Genomic DNA, 25,471 nt, shown 5'->3' with positions numbered 1-25,471 from the left:
CACTGCTTTCAGCTTTAATGAGTATTCTTTCGACGAAGGAATCAATGGGCTTTTTTTGGTGATCTCAACGTGCCAAGCAATTTAGTTTTTGTAGTGCTTGTGTCCTGATAAGAAGGGATGCAGCCAACACGACCATTCAAAAACTCACAGTAGCGCCCCCTGGAAAGTTAGAAAATATGATGCCGGACACTAGTTTCACAGATTGGCACTAAATTGGGTGGACATGTTCATCCTAAGAGAGCACATATCATCAGCCATTTTAGTAGTAAGCAGCAATTTTGGGCAAACTCCAGGATGACAACCAAAATCGCCAAAATGAGTCCCGATGGGAAGCAGCTAAACTTTTTGCCCACACCAACTGATGTGCACGGGGTCCCGTTTGATCATTTCGAGGGCCATACGATCTCCGTGATCAAAGTCGCCCACTTTTGACACTTTTCAGTGGTTCACGTTTTGCATAACGTGTCACTCAAAACCGAACCTTTGCAGTTAATGAAGGTTTTAGAACAAGTTTGACCTTGGATTATTTCTATTTGCATTCCTTCCTTTGGGAACGCTGCTTGGAAATCCGAACAAATCAGAAGGTCAAAAAGCGTCCCCGGCATGGATTCTTGGAGGTTCCTTAGGCCAACAGGAGTGACATCTCATTGCCTTTGCGTATTACTTCCTAATTACAGCAATGAATAGGCAAGGAAGCTGTGCTTGCCACTAATAGTCGCCGCGGGCCATGTCATTACAAAAGACGACCTCTACCTCCGCCACGGTGATGCAGTCGGGATACAGCGTGTGCAGGATGTGATTGGCCAGCATCAGGTACACCAGCGAGTCCTCGTCCACGTGGAGGCCAAAGTACTCGCTGTAGTCCCCCGAGAAGGCCACGCCTGCGGAGGAAACGCTCACACACGTGACTGCTTGTAGACAATTCTGGCATTCAATTAAACAATCAAGTTAACTCTTGTCTTTATCCGAATCTGTGCCCAAGTTCTTCTTCTGTTTTTGTTTTTTAACAATGGCAGCCCTTTCTAGCTTTGGCATTTCTTACCGATGCCGTGGTGGTGGTACAGCATGGAGGTGACGCCGTCGAATCGGAAGCCGTCAAACTTGTATTCCTCCATCCACCAGCGCAGGTTTGAGAGCAGAAAGCGCAACACTTCCCAGCTAGCAATGCACACACACACACACACACACACACACACACACACATTGAAGGTCAGACACGGCAGTGGTTTTGAATTATTCACATGGCTCATCATGCACTTTGAACACTAGAAATTAATTTCCACCGCCGCAGGACATTCACATATTGATAACCAAAGCGTCATTATGTCGCAGGCTGGGCGGCGGTGGGAGGCGTTTTCATTAACATCGAGGGCTGCGCGCTGTCGCTCAGGTTTTCTCCGAAATAAGCAGCGGTGCCAAAAGTACTCACACTCGAGACTAAGTTGAGGAAGGGTTGCTTGGGAGACGGGTGAAAGTCGTCACGTTGACGAATATATTGGTCGGTGGCAGCCAACGGCTGGACAACAGTTGACAAATATAAACGTCCGCTGCAGTGAATGAGTTACTTTTCTGCACATAAGAAACGTTGCTCCTTTTGTTAGCTTGTATGGAGGCTCTTCCTAAAAAAATCAAGCTCACTTCTGAAAAGACAATCAGAGCTGAAAGGGGAAGTCAAGCCAAAAACGTTTTCTTTGCAACATAAAGGCCCCAGTAGTCGAAAGACGGCATTCGGATTGCATTTGTGGACTATCCATCCGTTTTTATCCATCGTCACTGCTCATCTGTTTCTGGGGTTGGTCATGCGACGTCCCCAGCAGCCTGAACTGTGCCGTGTATATGATCTGGAGCCGTTCAGAATGGACGGTGTTCTAATACGATGACAAAAACTTGAAAGAAATGAAAAGAAAATACATCATACGCGCCATAGACGAAACAATCGAATTGCTAATATAGTTGGCGCGACTATCGGCCGACACTACTGGTTCTGAAGGAGCAGAGGCTGACATGGCAGCACGTAAAGGCTGAAATCTGACTGAGAAACGCGATAAAATGAAACGAATGTACTTTTGGCAAGACATTCATTCCAATTCAGGTCATTACTTTTCATGGCGTTTAGGCCGGCAGAGAGCCCTGAAGGCCCACCATTGTGAAAATGTCGCTTTTGACTCTTTTCTCAAAAGTACGGCTGTTTTTTTAACCACCGTCTCCATGGCAACGCGCCAAAGATTTGCTCATGTAATGAGCGGCAAATGAGGGACACCCGCGACGCCGATTAAAGCATGAGTGCCTGACTCTGCATTCAACCAATTTTGCAACTTGGGCAATTGGGGTACCATACTGAGAACTGGTGCTGAGAGGTGCACCTGCACAAAAAGAAAAAAAAAGGTCCTTTATTCAGATATGAATTGCGAATGACGTAATCAAACCATAATATCCATAATCAACCATCCATTTTCCCAAGGCTTTCAAGAAAAAAAAAAAAAACAACAAATGTTCATATTGTAAAGACGTTGACCAGGACTGAGTTGATGGCGAAAAGTAAGTACCTGAATCTGTGATCGTATCCTGCCGTTATAATAGTCCGTATTTTTTTGTTTGAGGGTCAGACAGCGACATTGGCCCGCTAGCATTGGTCCATAGCCGTTTGCGGTGAGCATTTTGTGCAAAAAAAAACAAACAAACAAACAAAGGGCATGTTGTAGGCTATTTGCAAACTGTAGAGTCACCCACCCTAACGACTGTTAGTCCTTGCTACGTTAGTGTGGGAGGGTGTTAAAAACTTTTTCACAGCCAATAGAGGGTGTCATTCAACTGTCTTGTCTTGGGTTTCATTCAGATTAAACCAAGTAAATGTTTGATTGATTGCAGATATGTGAGGGCGACATATGTTTTTTCATACGTTTTGAATCTTGAATCATTTGTAATAATATTGGGAGCTATGACTAATTCACTGGTTGTTCTTCATGTCAATCAGCACCTAAAGCCAGTGACTGGTTGGTGATGTCATCTTTAGTCTACGGTGCATGCCAGTCAGTAGCGACGACGCAACCAATGACGGGTCCTGCAAGGATGAGCTTACTTAACACCAAATCAAACTGTAATTTTTTTTTTTTTTTTTTTTCCCCAGCGCACGGCAGCACAGCGAGGAAGCACTTTAACATTTCAGTGATGGGCTGGGGCCATTTCATCATGTCAAAAAGCTGTTGCAGCAGCAGCAACGACCACTCCAATAAGCTCTCAAACTGTCACATCCGTTGCCACACTTAACCGTTCTTGCTCTCAATAATCCCTCCCTCCACACTCCCCCCACTCTTCTCTCTCTCTGGTTCGCTCTCACCCCTGCAAGTTTCAACTCGTCCTGAGCCCTCCTCCTCAGGGATGTCTGACCCGGGCGCGTGCTGACAGGTGCGAAGCAAAATGTTACATCAGCGCGAGAAGGAGCGCCAATGGGGGGGGGACTCGGCTGAGCGGCGGATGAGCTGGGTGGTCACGCAGCTTCTGTGATAAATAGATTAGGTCCTTCACTCTGCTGCACAGAGCCAACAAAGAGGTGTGTGTGGGGAGGTGGGGGGGGGGGGTCACCAGGATGGAACCGTGCTGCCACATTAGGAGCCACGGCACCATTCATCATCAAGCCCAATTACGGGCCGGGTGCTGGGCTCCCTGGTTGGAGAACAGATACGCAGCTCAACGAAGTCATCGCTCAGTCTGCGGTGTTAATGCTGGAGCAAATTGCAAACTACACAGTGCTCTTGCTTAAGCGCGGAAGTGAAACATGGTTAGGGGAGCGCTAATAGAATAAAGCAGCGCTAATGGAGTCATATTGCCGCTGGTGGAGCATCCTGGATGTACAGCGGAACCCCTGAGTATCTACTTACAGCTTTGAAAATAACGGATGGCTGGGCCTAATAATTGACATGTAGCGTGGCCAAGGATGTGTGATGATGTGAGCGACCAACGTCTGGTGCTCTGGGTGCGATGACGGACAAATGAAGACAGAGTGACATCACTGACCGTTGCTGGATATGCATGTGGAGACTGACAGGCAGACTGAAGAATGACAAGTGAGTGACAAATGACCAATCACTGGTGCTGGGTGGAACGAGTACAGTCTGACAGCCACAGATTTTTTTTTTTTTTAGGCCACTACCAATATTTGTATATCAGACAACCAATTAATCGGCTGATTCGTGCAAAAATAATATATAATATTCTGAAAAAAAGGACTTCCTTTTGGCCCCCTTAATAAGGGCAGACAAAAACTTTACAATAGAGAGAAAACTCGGCAAAAAATGGACGATTTCACCGGTCAACAAATTTTTACATTTTTTTTGAGAGCTGCAGGTAAACTTTTCTAGATTTTTTTTTTTCCGAGCTGATTTTTTTTCAAGCACATCAAGTTTTTATAATACCAATAATATGCAATATAGTTCAGCAACAGGTGGATTTTTTTCTGAAATGTCATAGCTTTTTTTGGGTGTAATACTGTATGTTAATATGTACTTTTTTTTTTTTTTTTGGTCAAAAAATTAAAAGAACTAATAGGCTTATGAAATCGCAATCACAGGTCCATTACCATTAATGGTGAAGATCAGAAGTTTCTCTCAATTCTTACAAGCACTGCTTGCATGAGTCACCATTCAAATAACACACTGCTTCCTTCAGCCTCATCTTCATGCACAGTCGCTGCTTATCGGGTTTTATCCTCCCACCCTTTCCCTACCCCTGCTATCGTCCCTCACGGCTCCCCTCCAGCCGAACACGACGGCGACCCGTTTAATGCGATGCACCCGAGTTCGCGGGCAGACGGAGGGTCAAGCTGTCACGACGGCGGAGGATAGATTGAAGCTCTGGAAAAGCTGCGGATAAGAAAGCAAATGTAAAAGGCATTGCTGATAGGGGACATGCATGGGTAGTGCCAAAAAAAAAAAAAAAAAAAACGGACAAAGACGCTTAGGCAGCCCATTCAGACATCAACGGCATACTGAAGGTAATGCTTCCTGTCTAAACCTTTTCGTCATATTTGTAAACAAAGACACTTGTGCGTGGCAGAACAGTGAGTGGTGACAGTTGACGTGAACTGAAATGAGTGACAAAAACGTCTTTGGTGGTGTGGCGCTAGCTATACCCCAAAAGGTTTTCGTTTTTTTTTTTAATTAGCATAAAAATAAACAAATAAACAAATAAATAAGTCTATCTAAGATAGCAAGCGGAACTTGTGGGTACTGAGGATGGATTGAGTAGATGGCGTAAATAGATGAGAAATGTGGAAGGAAGCGCGAGCACCCGGTGAGCATGCAAAACGGGAAGAAGACCAGAGCTAAGATTCAAACTCAAAATCTCTCACGCTAAGCTCACTGTGCTGGAACTCTTGCAATGATGTTTATTGTGTCTGTTTTTAGGGCCTTTGAATCCAGATTTAAAAGGGGACATCGAAAGGAAAATGGAATTTTGATACAAATAGCTGGGTCTCTGGAGAGGTTGCCGACCCATCAAATATGAAACTAAACAACCGGGTAAATCTCTTGTTAACCGCTTATTTGGCAAAATGTGCCTGTGAGCAAATGTTTGTTGATTTACAAGTTTCTCTCTTCCCATGAATTGGCAGCTGGGTGACCCTCGTGAGAGAAAAAAAAATGCCAAGTACATAAAATGAGGCTTCAAAATCAGGTAAAGTCAAGTTCTTCTCACTGCTCTCAGCTGCTGTGGGCGTGTCTGCTGAACACGTTGAAACCACGCCCCGCTCAATCGCCGACAGTCGATCAGATGCCGTTTATATGGCGTTTGAACTGTGCTTTGCAAGCGTGTCTCTTCGCAAGGTGCCATTTTCGGGCTGTTGATTTGCACAATGCACTTGCTATATAGCTATATACAACTACTGGGGGCGTGCCTTTTGCGTCCTCTTTCAAGCCCGCCCTTCCCACTTTAACGTCCGGCGGCTGTCGTCAGTTACGTCCGCCTTTCCTATATGCAAGCAGCGCGTCGGCACAACATCGGTCAATCAAGCGGACCCCTCATAGAAGTCACACAACAGCATTCGCAGATTTTAGAACTCTGCACATACATAAAGCGACCCGCCTTATTAGGCGCCCCGTTCATTTTGTGGAAAATGTCAGACTTTTATGCTCGTGAAAATACAGTTCAAGTCAATGTCTGAAATCACTTTACAGGGATTTAACTTTGGAAAAGCAAATCCAAGACTTTTTAAAGGATCGGCGGACACTATGCCTCAACACGAAAAGCAATTTGAAGTTGCTTTTAATAATCCCATTTCATAGATTAGAAGTGATTCTGCCTTATTTGAAATGACAAATCAAGCCGAGTTAATAACATTGTAGCCATGAATTCTTTTATTCCATACCAAGAGAAGATAAATTTGGCATTTCCAATCGCCCCATGTACAGATCATTATCAGATCTTTGTGGTTCCGAAAAACACAAATATAGATTAATCCTGTCAGAGATGCAGTAATTATTCCTTTGTGCTCACGCTCAGCGTGAAAATACGGTGAGCGGTGAAAAGGGAGTTTTCAAAGGCCTGGCGCTGGCTCCTTTTTTTTTTTCCATATCTTAAGAATCCACAGGCGCATTGAAGTCGAACAGAAGCGAATGATCCCGGAGAGGTGGTCGGATTACAAGTTCCTCAGAAGTCTCTCTCATCTGGAGCGTGCCGCAATCCTACGAGGTTTCGGTTTCTCGGCCTGCCAGCGCGCTGGCGTGCCAAACGCGCCGCCTTGATTTACTTGGCGGCTGTCTCAAGGTGACTTTGGCATCTTTTAAAAGGAAACGGCGGCCAATAAATTAGGCTGACATCCGCCGGTTGTTGTAAGCACGCCCTCGTATCGGCGCATTTGGAAAGGGTTCAGGAATTTTGGGGGGAAAGGATTTATATCAGCTAAGAAAACAAAATATCCTTCCATGTTCTCAAGGACATTCAAGCTGGACACAAATGCTCCGGAAAATTGAAATGAATAATTAATCTATTCAATATTTTAGAAAGCAAAAGTAAAAGCTTCTCATGGGCAGGGACAACAAGAAGTGCACAAGCTAAACCTGTTCACATTCAGAGTATGGGGTCGCTCAGAGTATCAAAAATGGATGTATGGTATTATTTTTTGGACAGCAGTGATATGCAATCGTCAAAACAGTGCAAAAAAAATGTATTGGTTTGTCGGCATCTTGGTGTGGCGCCTAAAAAATTATGTTCGAGATTGCGGAACTTCATTTACATAAATGTTATACTTGGCTTATTTTTAAAGGTTTTGAATCATTTCCAATGAGAGGTATAATACATTTTCCCACACAAGTTTCTTAACGTGTCTGTAACGTACGTTTGTTAAAATACTGCAAGACTCATGAATTACACCGCATTCTACACGCTGTGTTTTGACCTTCGCTGGAATCAAACAGAAGTGGTTATGTTGCGGGGTTGCTTTGCTATATCCAGCACTGGATGTCTAAAATTGATTGCAATTAAATCTCAGGAGTATCAAGGCATGAAGGTGTCAGAAAGCCTAAAACAAGATGAGGTTTTGGACGGGGTTGGGTTCTGGGGCTGCTTTGCGATTTTTAGCACAAAACATTCTGGAGCAGCTGCTCATTATCAGAAAGCTTGGCCTCAGTTTCAGGCCAAGACCTCAAAACCGTCATAAAGCAAGAACTCCCTATTTTTGTACCTGGAGTAGTTGAAGAGGCGGCTGTCCCAGAGGTTGTGCTCCCCGCGGGGAGGTGAGTGGAAGAAGCATGAGTCAGAGCCGTCAAACTTGTTGAGGCCGTCCTCCGTGTTTTTGGACGCGTGGCTGTGGACCACATCCAGCAGCACCACGATGCCCATCGAGTGTGCCGTGTCGATCAGCTGCTTCAGCTCATCAGGATTGCCGTAGCGACTGAGGAGGACACCAAACACAGAGTTTAATTACGTTTGAAGATTCTAACCGGCTGTTTCGAAGCCTGCTTTCAAAGCTACTACTGTTGAAGTTCCCTTAAAACTGCTCATGTGAGATGCGCAGCCATTTTTTTTCCTTTTCACGGTCGATCATGCGTTCTTCCAAATGCTGAAATTCTGATCAGTTGTCAATCAAGCAGAACAATTTGGTCATTGACTGTTCAGCCCTTGCTAGCGTCCTACTTTAATGACCAACTTGAATTGCCACAACGCTGTCAGCGCGGAGAGGCTCGGTACATATTTTCCATCCTCCCGGTTATCGTCCCATCGGCCTCCTTGTGAAGCAGTACGCATCGCACCAGCATTAGCCGCTTCCCGGTATTCAAGCGTTCCGGTTTTAAATGACACTGAGAGATCAATCATGGGTGAAATTACACTATATACCTTACACTCGGGGGTTTAGGCTATACTCCAAAAGGCGAGGGAAGAGGCGGCGGAGGTGGGATGGGGGTGGGGGATCTCTGACAGAAGATAAACACTCAGACTAGTCGAGCTTTATCAGAGCCCCGCTCTCTGGATTAACTGGAAATGTGTTTACAGAGAGATTACTGCCGGGGTCAGGCGCGCTCACCTTGATCGGACGGCAGGCAGGAAATTGCTCACGGTGTTTTGTCTCGCCGGCTTGCGTTGCCAAACGACACGACCCGACAAATATTTGGAGTCAAGACGCAAATTGCGTGGAGACATCGGGATGGTCATTACCGACATTACTCAATTGAGACGCAATGTTAGGAGAACGATTGTTCGAATTGATTTTTACAGACATTCGGTATTGGATATCCGCAGCCGCGACGTTCCACAAAAGAGGCACAATGACGCAGACAAAGGAGAAGACAACAGTCAGTAGTGAAAAACAAAAGATGCTTTCAAACTGATAAATATGTACAAAGCGTCAAGAGGGAGGAGACCTAGACGCGGGGTCGTGTTTACTTCGGTAATCAATACCAGAGTGAGCCCTCACCTAAGAACAGTTTCATACCTGGAAGCTGCAAAGAAGCTGGTGACCTGATAGCCGAAGCTTGCGTAGTAGGCGTGCTCCATGATGGCCATCATTTGAATGCAGTTGTAACCTGGAAACAGCACATACGCTCGAGATGGATCACCCGCTTCAGATTTGTTCATGCTTTGACGCGATCTCGCCGTCTCTGTTGATTGTTTGTTTGTTTTGCAGGTAAAAGTTTTCTGCGTGATTCAGTGAGGAGTGCAACATCTCCGGCTGCTCGCGTCGCCTCATTTCCTGCCATCACCGCAGGCCTTGTTGTCGTCTCTCTCGGTGATTTGTAGGACGTCGGCGGACACGCCGAACTGACAACGGTGCCCAGAACGCATCGATTATATTTTCAATATTCATGCTTTTTTTTTTTTTAAGCATTGGCATCATGGGTTTCACTTGGCCAAAGGTGGTCACAAATTTGATGTACAGTATATGTATATATAATTTAAAGAGCTCAAGTTAAAAAATACAAAATCAGACAAAAATGCTCACCTGTGGAATGTTTCATTCTAATTGCATGAATACAACAAAAATAGTAAAAAAAACCCCAAAAAAAAAACGACAATCGTCTGGAGAGCCAGGCAAGGCCGTCGTCTCTTTTCTGGCACACTACTAAGAGTCATGCGTTCACGAATGACATCTCTCATCATGCTCCTACGAGAGTAAAAGATGACTCGAGGCTTTCGAGCGCTCCGTAGGGAAGCCCTGCGGTTGTTTTGCCACTGCCCGCATGGAACCCATCATCGCTTCACATTGGAGAGGAACCAAAGAAACGTCTTTTGGGGGAGTGTGTCAGCATTCCTATATCAACTCTAAAAAGACGACGGAGATTCACCTTCTGGCGCACTACGATTGGGAATTCCCTGAGCTGCAGCGAGTAGACAGTTTGACAGGAGTCATGCTGCGGGGAAAGCATTTATCAGATGGCTCCTGTGCATTATCACAACAGGAGACAAATAATGCATTTGTTTCACAACTTGAAACTGTTCCCAGGTGTCCTCATAACATGTCTGTGACACCTTTGAGTCAAAATACCCCACGGATAAAGAATTACAGCATTACAGTACAAGCACGGGTTGCATTTTCACTCTTAAGAAGCAGCACTTCTTCACAGAGTCACCGAATGACACTTCTGATCCATAAATGGCCCATCAAATACATTGAAACATCACCTATTCGCAGTAGGAGCAAAACCCTGAAATTTGTTAACCGGCGTCAAGATAGCATGCTGAAGTAATTACATTTTGATCTTTATACGTCACGGAGGAGCAAAGTGAGACTGGGTTGCTAGTGGAAGGTTTGGAAGCTACCCATATTTTCAGTGCAACTGTTTTCTTATCATCTTCAGGACATTAATTTTTAAGGGGAATGTAAGATGAGTTTGAACTGATATTAGAGATGTTGTGGATCATAAAATGAGGCTTATTTACTATTCAAACAATTAACACAGACAATCCTTCCCAAAATTAGGGGGTGGCAATTATTGTTACCGTGTTTCGCAATTGGCAGAAGGGCAGAGAAACTGCTAATATGGGATGATGATAATTTGCCAGATTGTGCAAAATTCAAAACAAAGGTGAAAATGAAAAAGAAATTGGACTCAACAAACTTAATAAGATTATGGTTGAGTGGGACAAATAAAACTGTGATTGGTTTGTAGCATGACCCAGTTTAATTATATAAGGAGACTTTCCAAATGGCCACGAGGGAGAAAAATGTTGCTGAATGTTTTTTTTCAGTCCAGACGGCACTGCAGCCAACGAGATGTGTATACAAAATTGTGAGATTTCTTGGAGGCCACTGTCATTGAAAATTCTTATTCCATCTCGCTTTGGGTAAGGCCACAAAAGGAATTTTTATTTATTTATTTATTTATTTTTAAATATCTCCAACAGTGACACCGCGGTTAATGAATAAATGAAGGGGCAGAGGAGTTAATAAGCAGTCCTGCTTCACGTCAAGTGCCACGTCTTACCCAGCTCTTTTATACGAGGCAGCACGTTGATCGTGAAGTTGCCGTATGATGCAATCTTCCCCTCAGGTGACGCGATGCCCACATGGGCCTCGTAGATCCTCAGGTGCGTGGGTTTCATGGGCCGCGGGTGGATGTGCTGGAAAGGAAAGTGAAAATGGAGCAAAAACATCCTCCCAGAGCTGTGAAAAAAAATAAATCTGAAGACAAAGGATGCTGTGGTGTGAATCACAGTATCTGTTGTTCCACAGGAGATTTGTTTGGTGCCAACATCCTGACGGCTACACTGAAAGATTTGAACCCACGATTTGAAGCACATGATTTAGCCACTTCAACATTCCATCCACTGACAAAGCTCTCTCTCTGGGATAGTTAAAAGAGAAAGTGAAGCTATAAGGAGTGATAAACTGGCCCTCATGACGACTTGTTCACGGCGACTCCTTGAAACTTCAACGCCATGTTCCTCCCACAATAAAAAGCTGAGGAAAAAAAAAAAAAGACTTGTAATTTCGTGATCGCAGTTCCAATTACAGCTCGTTTGGGCAAATTTTTCTCGAGCAGGAGATCAAAGTAGAAGCCCTCGAAATTATTCAAAATGGCTGCTTCAAAAAACCAAAATTTGAGGCTCAAAATAAGTGATTTGACAACGCAGTTTGCTGGTCAAAATTAGTATTTTGCAGCTCATTAAAACACACTGAATGGCGAAACTGAGAATCAAACGAAGGAAGAGGAAGAACCGTCGAGACTGTTCCATAATAGCTTCGCTGGGCTCACGTTGCCTGCTGCAGATAGTACGAGGTCGAGGGGAGCTTCGTGCTACTGTACTTACTCCGCAGCAGTTAGCTAGCAAACGCTTCGGCTTACTACTAGCGCACCTAAAGACCTTGTGGAGTCGCTCCCGAGTCAGTAATCATCGCCTGCGTGGTGGCGAATGACCTACATATGTGGCAAGTGTCATACTCGGAAGGGATGACAAGAAAAGATGGAAAAGTCATGCTAAATGCTACACTAACAAACGATTGACATAGCTAGTGTATTTACCACTGCTAATAAGTACTTCACAGACTTCTGTGTGATATTTGTATTGTTTCGTAAAACCCTTGCTTCAATTCCTTGAGATTAACCTGAGAAAATAAGAATGATGATCCACAGATTACAAAATCGGATTACAAAAATACTGCTCTGCAAAGGAAAAAATATATATATTTCATTTTCACATTTTGGAGCATGCAGAGGATCCCCTCCCGCCCCTCCAAGCAATTACTACATCGGAAGAATCATAAACAGTGAATCCAAGATGGCCTTTGCACTCATTTTGACTGCTTCCTAAAGAAAAAGCCAAACAGTAACCGCTTACAATGTAAGGTTGTGGGGGGTCCCAGTGAATCCAGTCATAGATGACCGATTTCTCCTGCTTGGTCACATATTTGGCCCACGGCGAGATCCGGTAGAGCCGCTCACCAGTCTTGGTGTGAACCACCACCTGGTCCAAGAAGACAACCAATTAATTATGAGCAATGAGCAGTCGAAGTAGCAGAGGACAGTCATTCTCGACACAAAAGTAGGGCGCACAGAGAGGGTTGCGTCGTGTCGAAAAGAACAAGAAATAAATACAGTCATCCCTTGTTTTTCGCGGTTAATTGGTACCGGACTACAAAGCCTCTGAGTCACGTCAGCTCTTTGTTCGGCATGCAAGGAAACCTTCTCTCTCCTGGCATTTTTTTTTCGGTACAAAACGTGACACTTTGTCGGCATCAAGCGCTTAAATCATTGAGACGCAACATTTATTCCATGACAGAGACAGTCACGATTGCTCTATTGGTTTATCAGTGTGTCAACATGAGAAAGGCTCGTTTTGCAGAGGACTGCTCAGTATTGATTAGAAGATTGGCTGCGGTCAATCTCTATTCAACCCTTATTGTGTTGTGAAAACCTGCCCGAAATGATTTTTTTTTTTTTTTTTTAATAATAACAGAGCAATTTGGCAAGGCACTATGTTTAGTAGCTTCCTCCTATGATGCCAGCATTATGTTGAGTTTTGTTGCCGAAGCCAAGTTTCTACCGGGCGGTGCAACTCAATTGGACTCCCTGGGGTATGGTGGAGAATGGTAAAAGCTGAAGTGGCTTCAATTGCTTCAAAGCTTTAAGGGTTTTAAAAATATAAATGGAACCATGAGAGTCGGGGAAAAGAAAGCTGTCAATTCTGCAATGTTAGGCGCAGTATGTGCTCCGTCCCCCGCAGATCCCGGCTAATTCTGGCTGCTTCTGTGCGGTAATGACCAGTGCCACCTGCCCGAGTGCTGCTGGCCTGAAACCCCCCGGGCTCGTTTTCATTACAGCCGGCCGCCTGGGTGTGCAAGTACCCTCGGCTGGCGTCCTTCAGAACTTCAGAATAGGATTAGGAAACATAGATGCACTAAGGTGGTCCTTCAAAACAAAATGGCCGGAATAGGGAAGGTGAAAAAGAAAAATCACGTGAAAAACAAGCGGCAGCCAGGCAGTGCGCCGCATGCAAGGTGTGAAGTGCTTGATTACTTCAAAAACACTTCCCTGCCAGGCGTCATCAAGAGCAAGTGCTGCGCCCACAATGTTTGTTTGTGGAGACAAATTGGAGCCCAGAACAAAGGGGACGGAGGGCTCTACATTAGAGGGACTGGCGCTCGGCTTCGGTGAGGGAACTGATTTGAAAGTGCGAGCTGGCGGCGCTGCGGCCATTGACGGGCAGCAGGGGGTTCGCAGGGGGCGGGCACGTGCCAGCGCTTCCATCTGCTTCTTATCATCCCAAGACTGACCTCCGTTGACAATGGGAGCGAGGTGGCCTGTTCAGTGAGGGGGAGGGGGGGGGGGTTCTGGTGATGACCCGGTTCCAAGGACAGAAGCACGTGTCACCTTGGCATCTCATTTTGGGATTAAAGAGTTTCTCCTCAATATTTCTGCCCATTTACTGCAGTCCCACAAGATAATGAATTTCTTCTTCCCCTTTTTTAAAAAAAAAAAAATTTTCATAATATCTTTTTTGATTTTTCAGATATTTCATAAAAGACAATGACGATAAACAGAATTGAAAAAGACAGAAACAAAGCCTGGCATTCCACATTGTATGATGATGAAATAGGTGGCCATGCATCTCACTGTTTAATAAAGTCGAGTAAAGTTTTCTACATTTCTTCTGATTCCTCTGCATTCCCTCTAATAACATGAATCAGATTTTTTTCAGTTGTTATTTTCTTTATCCACTGACTCATTGGCGATACATCCATTTTTTTTTTCTCCAGAATAGTGCAATCAAACTCCTGGCCTGCAGCGGTCCAAAGTTAATCAACCTTTCCAAGTCTTCTGGGTAGATCTGCAGTTCTAAAAGTTCTGCTTCGGTGAGGCATATCAATTCCAATAATATTTGACATAAGCTGTTCCTCATCTCCTGCTAAGCAGCTCGCTCATCAATGCCCCAAGTTGCCCATGGTCCACTCCATTGAAAAAGCAGAGCATCAGCAGTTGTTTTTCACCTTCAGGCTGAAGAAACACCGACAAAATCCCAGCTGTGTCAGAAAGGTGATGACAAGTGTGGATAAACTGTTTTCATTTCGGACATAAACAATTTTAAGTCATACTTTATTGGATTTTTTGAGGGAGGGATGCTTGCTGGCACCCATCGACAAAGGACAATGACATTCCGACTGGATTACTGTAATGCACTTTACTTTGGAGTCAGGCAATCCTCCATGAAACGTCTCCCGTTGGTCCAAAATGCTGCTGACTTTACTTTGGAGTCAGGCAATCCTCCATAAAGCATCTCCAGGTGGTCGAAAATGCTGCTGCTCGCCTCTTGACTGGTACTTGTAAGAGGGAGCACATGACTCCTACTCTTGCATTCCGTCACTGGCACCCGACACATTTTAGAGTTCTTTTTAAGGTTTACCTCTCTGAGCGCGTGCGCACATAATCGGCACCTCACGTCTGCGGACCAGACCCTATTAGAGGTACCGAGAACCAAGCGGAGGCTCACAGGGGATGGAGCCTTTTCCGTTGCTCTTTGGAATGACCTCCCGTTGCACGTTAGGCAAGCTCCTTCACTGCCCGTCTTTATAATTCGTCTTAAAACTCATTTTTATTCTTTGGCTTTTGACTCAGAAATGAGACTTGATTTTTAGTTTGACTGTTTTTGTGCTTTCTCCTGTCTTCGGTATTCATTTATTGTTTCATTGTGTGAATTATTTTTGTTCCATTGACTGCGTTTAGTATAAAGCAGTTGTTTTAAAGTGCTCGAGAAATATACCTGAGTTGACAGCATTCTTGGAATGGCTCAGAACTAACTGTTGCGTAAATGTGTTTAAAGCATCTGGGAGTGGTAAAATATATTTTGGGATGATGATATCGTCCCTGTGTATCGTGGATTTTCACCTAGAGTTGTCAGGTCTGGAATGTACCCCCCTCCCAGCGATGTTCACCGTATTTGCCGTCCTCGCGGCTTACTTGTGAGACAATGCAAAGCCGGAGGTGTGTGTTTTGCATTTAACCTTGATGAATTTTTCACAGGCGCTAAAAAACAATCATCCGCAGCCACAGTGGGCAGTGTTGTGCGCCGAACAAACACGAGTCCCGCGGGAGTGGAAATGAAAACAAGCCTCGGCGGTGCACGGTGCGCGCGCGCGCCGTAATCTCCCCCCCGCTCGCCGCGCACGGCGCCGCGCCAGCCTTTCGCACCCGGCTTACGGGACGCGGGCGGGGGCAGGCCGTCGACGCGGCACCCGTCGAGAGCGTGAAAGTCGGCGTGAAGATGCGCTACTGCCTACCTTGAGCTTGCTGTTGTGATCCACAGCGGGAGAGCCGTCACGCTTGGGCGGGAGAATCAGCTCCCACTTGCCGTAATCTCTTTTGCTGTATGGGTGGGAGAATTTGTCCCAGCCATCTAGGTGGGGAGTCAAAAACACAAACACGAACGCTTAGGATAAGAACATCAGACTCAATAAAATCCGCACCCAGATTAGACCCGATGTCGACAAGATACAATCGAAGGAGTACTCCTGATCAATCTATCAGGGGGACAGGAAACTGTGGTTGCTCCTGAATTGTAATTCTTCGACACAGCAAGACGATTTGGACAATTGTAGTCTTCCATCTTTGTTTGGGGAAGCAAGGTTCATAAAGGCATGCTTCAAAATGTTTGGTGTGGAAGAGGTGGAGAGATTTGTGTACAATAAAACTGAATCCGTGAAAAGAAAAACGCACACACATGCATAGTACTAATTGCAAAGCGATTTGTATCTCGTGTATCTTGACGACGTCAATTTGCCCCAATCACAAGCAGGTATCCCCGACTTAAAGTTTTTTGGTTTTTTTTGCCTACACCGTCTAACGTGGCGCTGAGCGTACAGCGTCAAAGTAATTTCATTTCACCCAATCACAAGCAGGTATCCCCGACTTAAAGTTTTATTTTTTTTTTGCCTACACCGTCTAACGCGGGCTGAGCGTCTAGCGTCAAAGTAATTTCATTTCTTGCACAGGTAGGAAGCAGCTGCACTTATTTTTAGCTTGGGATTTTTTTTTCCTCCCCTAATGTGTCAAATGAGAGTCATGCATCACAAGTGGTATGCGCAATAAAGTCGAGTGCTCAAATAGGTTTGATAGAGGGGAGAAGGAAAAAAAACAAAACGAAGTGATATGAAAACAGCTAAAATGGGGCCTCGAGTGTGAGGTATCTTGTTTATCTATTTGACAGACGAGAGGCAGCCTGGTGTGACGTCGCTAATGATGATGAAAATAAATGATGTCGACAGACACGGAGACCATTAACTTGATCTGACTTTCAAAGTTGGCACGGCGGGTGAAAAGGAGGTCTGAGCGCAAAGGCAGAGACTTCGCATTTCTCATCAGCGAGCTGGCGATGATGAAATAAGCAGCTGCTAAAACATTTAAAGGCAGACTCCCACCCTCTAAAGAAGACAGTTGCACTCGTCGGTATTCAGGCTAATCCTTGCCCCGATCAATATTCGCCACATTTCCGACTCTCCCAGTTCGGCCGGATAGCCTCGTTGCACCTGCAGCTGCCCCGTATCTTAATTTCCGCTTCCTTTGCGTTCGGTAGCGCAGCCGTGTTGAATTTCTTCTTAAATGCTCAGCCGAGACGCAAGCTTGGTGTGTGCAAGGAAATCTCTTGACTTTGTTGGGAACAAACTCAGACTCAGTGTTTGAATTACAAGCAGGGAACAGGGAAGAATTCAACTCGTAAGTCAAGGCGCCACTGTATCGCAGGGGGATTTTGCTTTAGTCTTCCCTGGGTCATTTTCGAGCATCACATCATCTTTGAGCAGGAAATTGCCAGACTATGGCAGGGAATTCTGATGGAAGAGCTTCGTGTTCTCACCCCGAGAGCTCACTTACTGAAATCGCCGGTGAGGAAGAGGGCCTCTGCGGCGGGAGCCCATTCCTTAAAGAAGAGGCTGTTGTTGGGCTGCCGCTGCACGCCGAAGGTCCAGTAGCTTCGCGTGAACTGGTCGAAGCCGCCCTCTGCCTCTTCCAGCTGGAAAAGCTGCTTCTGGAACAGCTCATACCTGAAAAACAGCAAGGAGAGACCAGATGAAAACACAAAATGGCAAAATGGGGTTAGTTCGGGTTATGTTGCATGGCGTCAAGATCGATAGCCAATCATGTTTTTGGCAACTGAATTGGCAAATTTACAGTGGGATTTCATCTTGCCCATCTGCTGCCATTGACGGACGAGAACGTTAAAAATATCTGGCTGACGAGGCAACACAGCTTTCATCCATCCCGAAAGTTAAAAAAAAAGTCATGTGGAGGTGGGGATCACCACTCGTCTTAAAGTATAGACAGAAGACAGAAGAACACCCGTTTTTACTTTGGGGAAAGAATGATCCACCTTCGTGGCTGTTTTGTGACATTTCCTGGACCAAAGCAGGTCGTGAATCATTCTCAATTTGAGTTGGTGCGTTTTCTGCAGTGTCAACTTATACATATAACATCCTCGCTTTCAATCAAGGGAAGTGCGTTAATGGGGCTAAATGGAGAGCTGGACATCGGCAGAGAGCTTGACTGATGGAAGATAAGATTCAGCCGCAGATAATGATGTTAAATCGGAACCTCGAGTCACTGCGTCAATGTCAGTCTCGCTCTGAATAACCGGCATCGTGCAGAACTCGCCGCTGTTAATAAGCAGCACCGGAGACATCCCGCATGCCTTTTCTCCTTGGCTCCAATTTGAGGGCTTCACGGCGCCGCGAGCCGCAAGATGTCCTGCCGTCTCACGCAAACAGACGGGTAAATAATGAAGCGTGTCAACAGAGCAAGGCCCGGCGGGGCTGTAATGCGCGCGCGGCATCAATGCCGCTTCACGCAATCATCAACGCGGCTGCCGGCGTTCCGTTGAACTACGGCCCCCAGGGGCGGCCAGGCTCACTCCGGCTGAAGCTGGCGGGGGCGGGGGGGGGAGCAAAGTCCAACAGACGTGCGCAGCCCTCGGCCATGACACGCTGCTGAGATCTGAAGGGTCCGTCTGTGCGGGCAAAGGTCTTTTTCCTGATAAAGCAGCCCGATTCTTGGCGCTGTGCCGCCGGGCGAAAAGGCTCAGCGTGATGCCAAAACTGGAGATTCGACTTCCCACGTGACGCTGTTTAAGACTGCCGGCCGCACAACGCCGGAGGCTTGTCGAGAGCCTCCGCTGGGCAGAGAGCCTCATCGGGTAAAATCACCAATGGCCCCTTTGTACACAACCTCAAGCGGCGGTGGGTCGGCCGTGCATTCGGTGTACACACGCCTTATTAAACACCACAAATATTGATCAAAAATGCGATACGGCAACAGAGAGTTCTGAATTTTGACAAAAAACATGAAGAAAAAAATGTACAGATTCTCACAGATCATCATAGTCACCTAAGCTCGTGATCATTGAATATCTCCATGTCTGCCGATCGCTATAGAAATGTTTTGTTTGTCGAACTTGGCTTCCTCTGACCGACCGGTTAGAAGACGGGAAAATGTTGACAGTATCGTGGGCCTGGCTTGCTGGTCTTGTGAGGCAAACTGTAAAACTGACTGGTTTAAGAATGAGTCCCAATGTTGATGCAGTTGAATCTGAAATCTGATAAAAAAAAATTAAATCTCATATCCACATGAAAGAACTGCAAGCAGCGCACCCAAGAGAACCGACGAAAAGAATAAGATAGACTGTTTGGAATAAATTAATACCATTTGTAGAAACACTATTTGAAAGTCGATTGGAAATGAAAGGCAGTGTTTTGTGATAGTGTTTAGGCCAGCAGAGAAGATTTTGCTGGACCCGACCGCCCCGCCAATGACCACATCGGGAAATCATAAATAGAATTTAGTAGGAAACTTGGAACGATGCCTTTGTAGAAAAAAATGCTGCTGTGGAGATGCTGTAAAATTACGAGACAAGGAGACAAAGTCAAGTCATGCATGTCTCTTTTCCTCTCCGCACCAAAGCGACAGCAAGCGACTCTCTTACAACACTTTCATGTCTCCACGACACATTTTTACTTGCGAGAGCAACGTATCCTTCGAAAAACGATTTCCTAATCTCAATTTTGGCAACATGTGAATGAATTTCTCGTTTGCCATGAAAAATAATCCAAATCTGTTCAACCCGTTCGATAAACAAGTTGTCGCTTGGTGAACACTTTGAGGAAAAATGTCAATTTGCCAACCCCGAAGACTAATACATTTTTGACTCATGCTGAGATATCCAATATTGGTCTAACTGTAGGGCGAGCCCAAAGGGGGAAAACAAAAAAAAAAACTATGCGGCAGAGCGATCAATCCAACTCTTTGCGGGAGGGAACAATTATTTGAGCTCCACCAGCAGGGGTTGGTGCTTGACGCACACGTCTCGGGTTCGGTGAAGCCTGGCAATTCCAAGCTGGGCGTATGATGGAACTGACACCTCTCTCCTCCAACGCAAGGTTGGAGCCCGCCACGCGGTGCTGAAACTACAAAGCGGGTGGTCCCTAACCTGCCACATTGCCAAAGCGCGCCCTCATGAACACGGATATTAAAAAATAAAAATAACAATGTGAGCCCTGAGCGCAGATCCTGCTCCGTGCAAGCAATTTACTGGAGACATCTAAGTCAATCACATTGTGATTTTAATTGAATGCCCAGCAGGTAAGGGTGGCTGCATCGGAGCGAAATGTCATGAGAAGCTTTTTATAATCTTTGCAAACAACAGCCAGCGTTCTTCCTGGTGGCAGAACGCAAGAGACTAACACTCATTTGAAGCGGAAACCATGACAAAAACGTGCTGTGTTTGAGGTGGCGCCGCCAGATACACCACCAAAAGGTTTATGTTTTACTGTACCGGTTTTGTTACGTTTTGTCGTACCGGTGATAGGAAAGGGGGAAAATGTGACAACAGCTAATGACCCGCAAATGAAATTCAATGAGTGATACTGTACACGTGTCTCCATACTGGCTGTTAAAAAAAAAAAAAAAAAAGGCTAATGTTACAAAATGGAACCCTTATTTGCTTCTGTATGATTGTGGACACGTATTTTTTTTTCTTCAATCATTCTGCTTCTATTTCAGGCAAGATGTGTCATACATCCATTAAATAAACGATGGCATCGGTCAATTCTGTATTGAGCCTACTTCGGCCCAGTAATGAAGGTAGAGTGCAGTCATTGTCAAAGAAACATTATTAAATGACCATGGCATCATAAACAGAAGCATCACTTAGTATCCCTCCACAGACCCCCACTCTCCAAGGTATTGCAGCAAGTCAACAAGTTTAAACGACTGCACCGTCAGTGGTCACGTTGCACAAATACGAGCCCACATCCAAGCAACTCATTCAGTCTGCCATGTATAAAAAAACCGACTCTACTGAATGGTCATTTGCTTTAAATGCACACTGCTTGAGTGGGGCGGCCAACCAGCGTGCATTCGTGTGGACCTTTTAATGCACGTATAAAGGCAGACATAATGGTATCGCAATTACAATGCGCACGGGAGCTGAACGGAGTCATCTTACAGCACATTAGCGCAAGATATGACAATTGTTGCATTTTGGGCCAACACGCGGCAATTTGAAGAACATTTCGGAGTAATGGAGGTACACAGTTTGATGAGATTTTTTTTCAAGATGTCATATGGCCCACACAGTACCCAATGCTTAAAAAGGTGCCCCACCACACTGGCTTAAAAAGACAATGCTGGGGACTTAACTACCCATTAATTAAATATCTAGAGTAGAGATGCAACTAACAATTATTTTAATAACCGATGAATTTGCCGAATATTTTTCCCCCGATTAATCAATGAATCGGATCGATAATTTCCACTCCTTCTGTCAGAAAGAGGACTACAAAATGACAGTGTGGAAAATGCACAAACATAATCTGACTAAAGTTTCGTGACTGCTTTGGTCTGTTATAGGCATCAGAAAATTTGAACATTTTGTGATCATTTTTTTTCCAAAGTAAAGACACACATATGCGAATGTAATATTTTGATTCAGTAGAAAAGTTGCCAATTTTAGGACGTTGGACTTGATTTCAATTTAGTATTCATGAGACGTTGACTGAGACTTAAACTACATGACTTGACAATTTGTTAGAGCTTTTTTCGTGTAATACAGTACACACAAACTTGGCAGGAACCCACCAGTATGCTAAGTATTATGGAATATGGAGATCACTACATTTGGTTTGAAGTAATGTTTTCTTAAAGGCTTCAATAATACAGTTTAAAGACATTAAATATGAAATAATCATGACATTTATTGTATGATATGGCCGGTCCACCACAACATGGAACCCTCCCCCCAAAAAGTTTAATGGTGGGCCCTGATATATGTTATGTTGAATTTTACTAATCTACAGCACTTTGTTTCAGATGTGCTTGTGCTTTAGAGAGCTCTACAAATAAAGCTGACTTGAATTATGACTTGCACAAATATGCCGAACTGCCATCTACTATGAATTGGTCACGGAGATGGCGCTCCTTGATGACGCATGCCAACGTCATTCGTTAGAAATGACAGGTTTGCGCATGCTCAGGACTCCCAACTGTCAGAACAGCGCGAGTTTGCGACTAATTTTCTCGTGTTTGCGTCTTGTCACGTAAGTCGAGGACTGCATCTTCAAAATATTGTGGTTTGATGCCGGCGAATAGGAGTCACAATGTCATTAAAACCTTAAAAGGTCACATGTAAACACGGGGGAACTGGAAGGTGTTGCAAACTTGAAGTTGTGTGGTTAGGGGGTCCAAAGGTACACATGTTAAAGCATTGACCTCAGCGCGTGACATTCGGCGCCGTTTTTCTTTTCTGTGTTTCTTTTTTTTCTTTTGCTCCAAAGCGCCATTCGGGAAGCATTTACCTCCGCTTGAAGTCCTTCGCGTAGGGTTTAAGGTACGGGTCCATTTGAAGGAGAGTGTTGAACCCAGGAATGGTAATATTATCCTCCAGTTCCGCCATGGTTTCCATCCCGAGACCGAAGCAATCGATCACCGAGCTCGGCTCTTTGCCTGCCTCACTGTGTGTGCGAACAAAGAGCAGGAATGTACATCGCGCAGGCTTTTTAGTGGGGCCGGCGGTGACTGGAAGCGAACCAAGCCCGTCCTCCTATTACAGCACGCGGGTTTGTTTACCGCCGGGAGGAGCCGAGGTGAATCGAAAATTGCCGAGTGCGACTGTTTCGCCTGCCAAGCCGTGAGCCAACTGCCACGTCATAGATGGATGACTCAGACGGACCTTTTCGAGTTATTAATATTTAATAGCCTACTTAAATATAATTCTCTTTAACAATGTCAAGAAATGAGAGACCCAAACGTATTATTTTCACGCGATGAATTGTTTTCAGGCAACATGGTGACCTCCAACTTTTGAACCTCGAGGTTGAATCATACCTTCTGGGTACATATGATGGCCTCCCGCCAATAGATGAAATGACGATACTAATTAAAATGTGATGTGTTGTCTTCCATGTTTGATGAGATCAGATTATTGACATTTTGTTTTTGTAAAGAGTGGAATAAAGAATTCAAAACATTGGCACAAAAGAACTCATATTAGGATTTGAAACTACTGGGCTCGGCTGTCTAGGTAGGGGTTTCAAACTCGGGCAAGGGTTTCAAAGACGGGTTTTGAACTAGAGTTGGGGATTACAAATAGGGCTTTAAAATAGTTAGGTTTTCAAATGAGTGTTTTAAACTTGGTTTAGGGATTTGAACTTGGAGTAGGGTTTCAAAGTAAGGTTAGGCTTTTGGGGTAGGTTCTCAATTTGGGGTTAACCTTTCAAAGTAGGACTTTTAACTGGGATTGGGGTTTCAAATTAGGGTTCCAACTATGCTTAGGGTTTGAAAGTACATGAAATGTCTGTGAAACGAAGGAATAGCGCTGCTGTGAAATGTGTCATCCTTGTCACCAAATGAAAGTTTTTGACCACTGCGGGGCAAAGCACAAAGGGAGTGACATTGGAAGGAAGCATCTGTTTGGAGAACAAAACACACACGGAACGTCTGCCCCTCAAGGTTAAGTCAAGAGATGTCACCTGTGTTGTGCACGGCAAAATGAAATCACCTTTGCAAGGGCAGAAGGGAAGGGTGAAAAAAAACATTCAAAGTCAATTTTGTTTTGGGGACGGCCACTTTGAGGACCTTTCCTGACTGTTGCTACTATTTATGGCTGCTGCCTATGTGAAGATGAATTGAATAAAAGCAATAGGTGAAATTCCAAATTCAAAACACAGCTGAGCCATAAAAAAACAAAAACAAACAAAAGAGCTGCAACAATGAATCAATTATTTGACAACTAATCGATGAGCAAATTCATCACTTTTTTTTTCTAATCATCAATAATCGTGGAGCTACAAATGCTTGCTCAATATAACATGTTGTAATTAATAGCCATATATAGCTGTCTTTTATGCACTGTTTCCTCCTGGCTAGTGCTAATTTCTCTCCCCTAAAAGTCCCAGTGGAAAAATATCCACAAAAATTACAAATAATCAGTGAGACAAGTATGATAAAAACAAACAAAAACATTTTTTAAATCTTTGATGCAGGAAGTCGACAAAGAGTGAACGCAAGCGAGGGACAACTGTATCTTTTCAAATGTTGTAGTTGTTTTTTAAAATTGTTTTGTTTACTTGAGAATGTTTATTTTAGTGCTCGCAACTAGTTTGATTTAAAATGTCAATAGAAAATACCGTACAGCTACAGCATGCAGAAATGCATCACACTGCAGTTGTTTTTGTTGCCTGCCTATGATTTCAGTTTTTTTTTTTTGTTTTTTTTTCAGGGGTTGTCTGGCCCTCAAGTTGACGGCCCTGCCAACGTCCACATTCGAGCCGATCTTGCATAATAAAAAACATTCAAAGCAGACTCCACATCGGCACCAGGGTGCTTGAATCCAAATGTTCCCCCTGTCCCTGTTTGCATGTTCACCTGAATTTCACCCCCAGAAAACTGTGTTTCTGTGCCCCCCCCCCCTCCGAGATGCCTCTCATTTCGTAATTTATTCATTCTGAAGAGTTTAGATAAAACTGGAAAACAATGCGTGTGGATTCCCAGCGTTCACAGCAAAGATCCACATTTTAATACATAACCAGAATGGCGTTGCCATGGAAATAGAAAAAAAGCCTGACGCAAAAACACGTCTCAGTCGGTCTTGTTGTGCGTTGCAATGAAGATGGGGGGGAAATGTAATTACTCATTCAATGCCTGTAATGATTCATCAAAGCACTTAAGTGAAACATGGCCTGAGATTTGCTTCCTGGTGTGTCAAGCTGGGCAAAACACCTGCCAGGCAAAAAAAAAATAAAAAAAGTGACGGTGGATTAAGCCGCCCAAATCGGCAAAGACTAAAGCTTAAAGGTGTGAAAGAAGAGCGGCGGCGGAAAACATTTACTCAACAATCAAAAAGAATAATCAGTGCTATCTGCTTGGAATGTTTCCCGATGGATATTTTACTTCCTGGAACACGTTGTGAAACAACCGCGCCAAAGTGCTTATTGAATTTGTTGTTTTAAGGCAGCGCGAAGGAAAAATTGGCTTCTTGCTCCAGGGCTCCCCCTACAGTTATATCAAGATCCAAGCCGCTGTCGTATTTTGTTCTTAGGAATTATGTTGAAGTGAGGGGCGGAGCTTCATTTAGTCAGGACATATCCTTGTCAAATCGGAAAAAAAACACTTCACTGCTATCATGTGCTCTTTGTTGTCAATATTCACACTTTTTCGGAGGGTGTATAAAATTAAGAAAACACATTTTAAGCATCTTATCATCAAAGTATGTGAGCAGTGTTTACCTGACGATGAAAGCACTTCGTGATCACAGACAAATGAGCAATTGGCACAACGAATCAAAAAGTAACTTCTTGTGAAAAGCATCTTGGCAAAAGACAATTTGACAGCTAGCCGTGCCTTGGAAAGTTGTGTTTTCTTCCCCAAAAGGAAACAACGATGAGTCAATAAACGAGAGGCGAAAAAGAATCCGACAAACTGAAGTTGACTGCGCACGAATAACACGGCTTGTTTGGCAAATTTCGCAGCCGGAAAGTCAGTCGTGTGACGTCTGACAACCTCGCTGA

General features: G+C 44.6%; 1 protein-coding gene across 1 annotated transcript in view; it reads right to left on the bottom strand.

The window, feature by feature from the left end:
- The window catches only part of gbe1b (glucan (1,4-alpha-), branching enzyme 1b), a 47,793-nt gene extending 25,242 nt beyond the window's left edge, over positions 1-22,551 (bottom strand). The window contains exons 1-9 of the mRNA XM_019894652.1: positions 22,262-22,551; positions 17,292-17,461; positions 15,704-15,819; positions 12,268-12,393; positions 10,914-11,049; positions 8,924-9,014; positions 7,676-7,885; positions 1,043-1,158; positions 754-881 (exon numbers count right to left, since the gene is read on the bottom strand). Of these exons, the coding sequence (XP_019750211.1) occupies positions 754-881; positions 1,043-1,158; positions 7,676-7,885; positions 8,924-9,014; positions 10,914-11,049; positions 12,268-12,393; positions 15,704-15,819; positions 17,292-17,461; positions 22,262-22,368 (1,200 nt within the window). The 5' untranslated portion in view covers positions 22,369-22,551. The remainder of the gene's footprint in view (positions 1-753; positions 882-1,042; positions 1,159-7,675; positions 7,886-8,923; positions 9,015-10,913; positions 11,050-12,267; positions 12,394-15,703; positions 15,820-17,291; positions 17,462-22,261) is intronic.
- Between the last annotated feature and the right edge of the window lie 2,920 nt (positions 22,552-25,471).

This window comes from Hippocampus comes, unplaced genomic scaffold (assembly GCF_001891065.2).
Source record: "Hippocampus comes isolate QL1 unplaced genomic scaffold, H_comes_QL1_v1.1 scaffold89, whole genome shotgun sequence".
NCBI lineage: Eukaryota > Metazoa > Chordata > Actinopteri > Syngnathiformes > Syngnathidae > Hippocampus > Hippocampus comes.
This window is presented reverse-complemented; position numbering and strand designations above follow the sequence as displayed.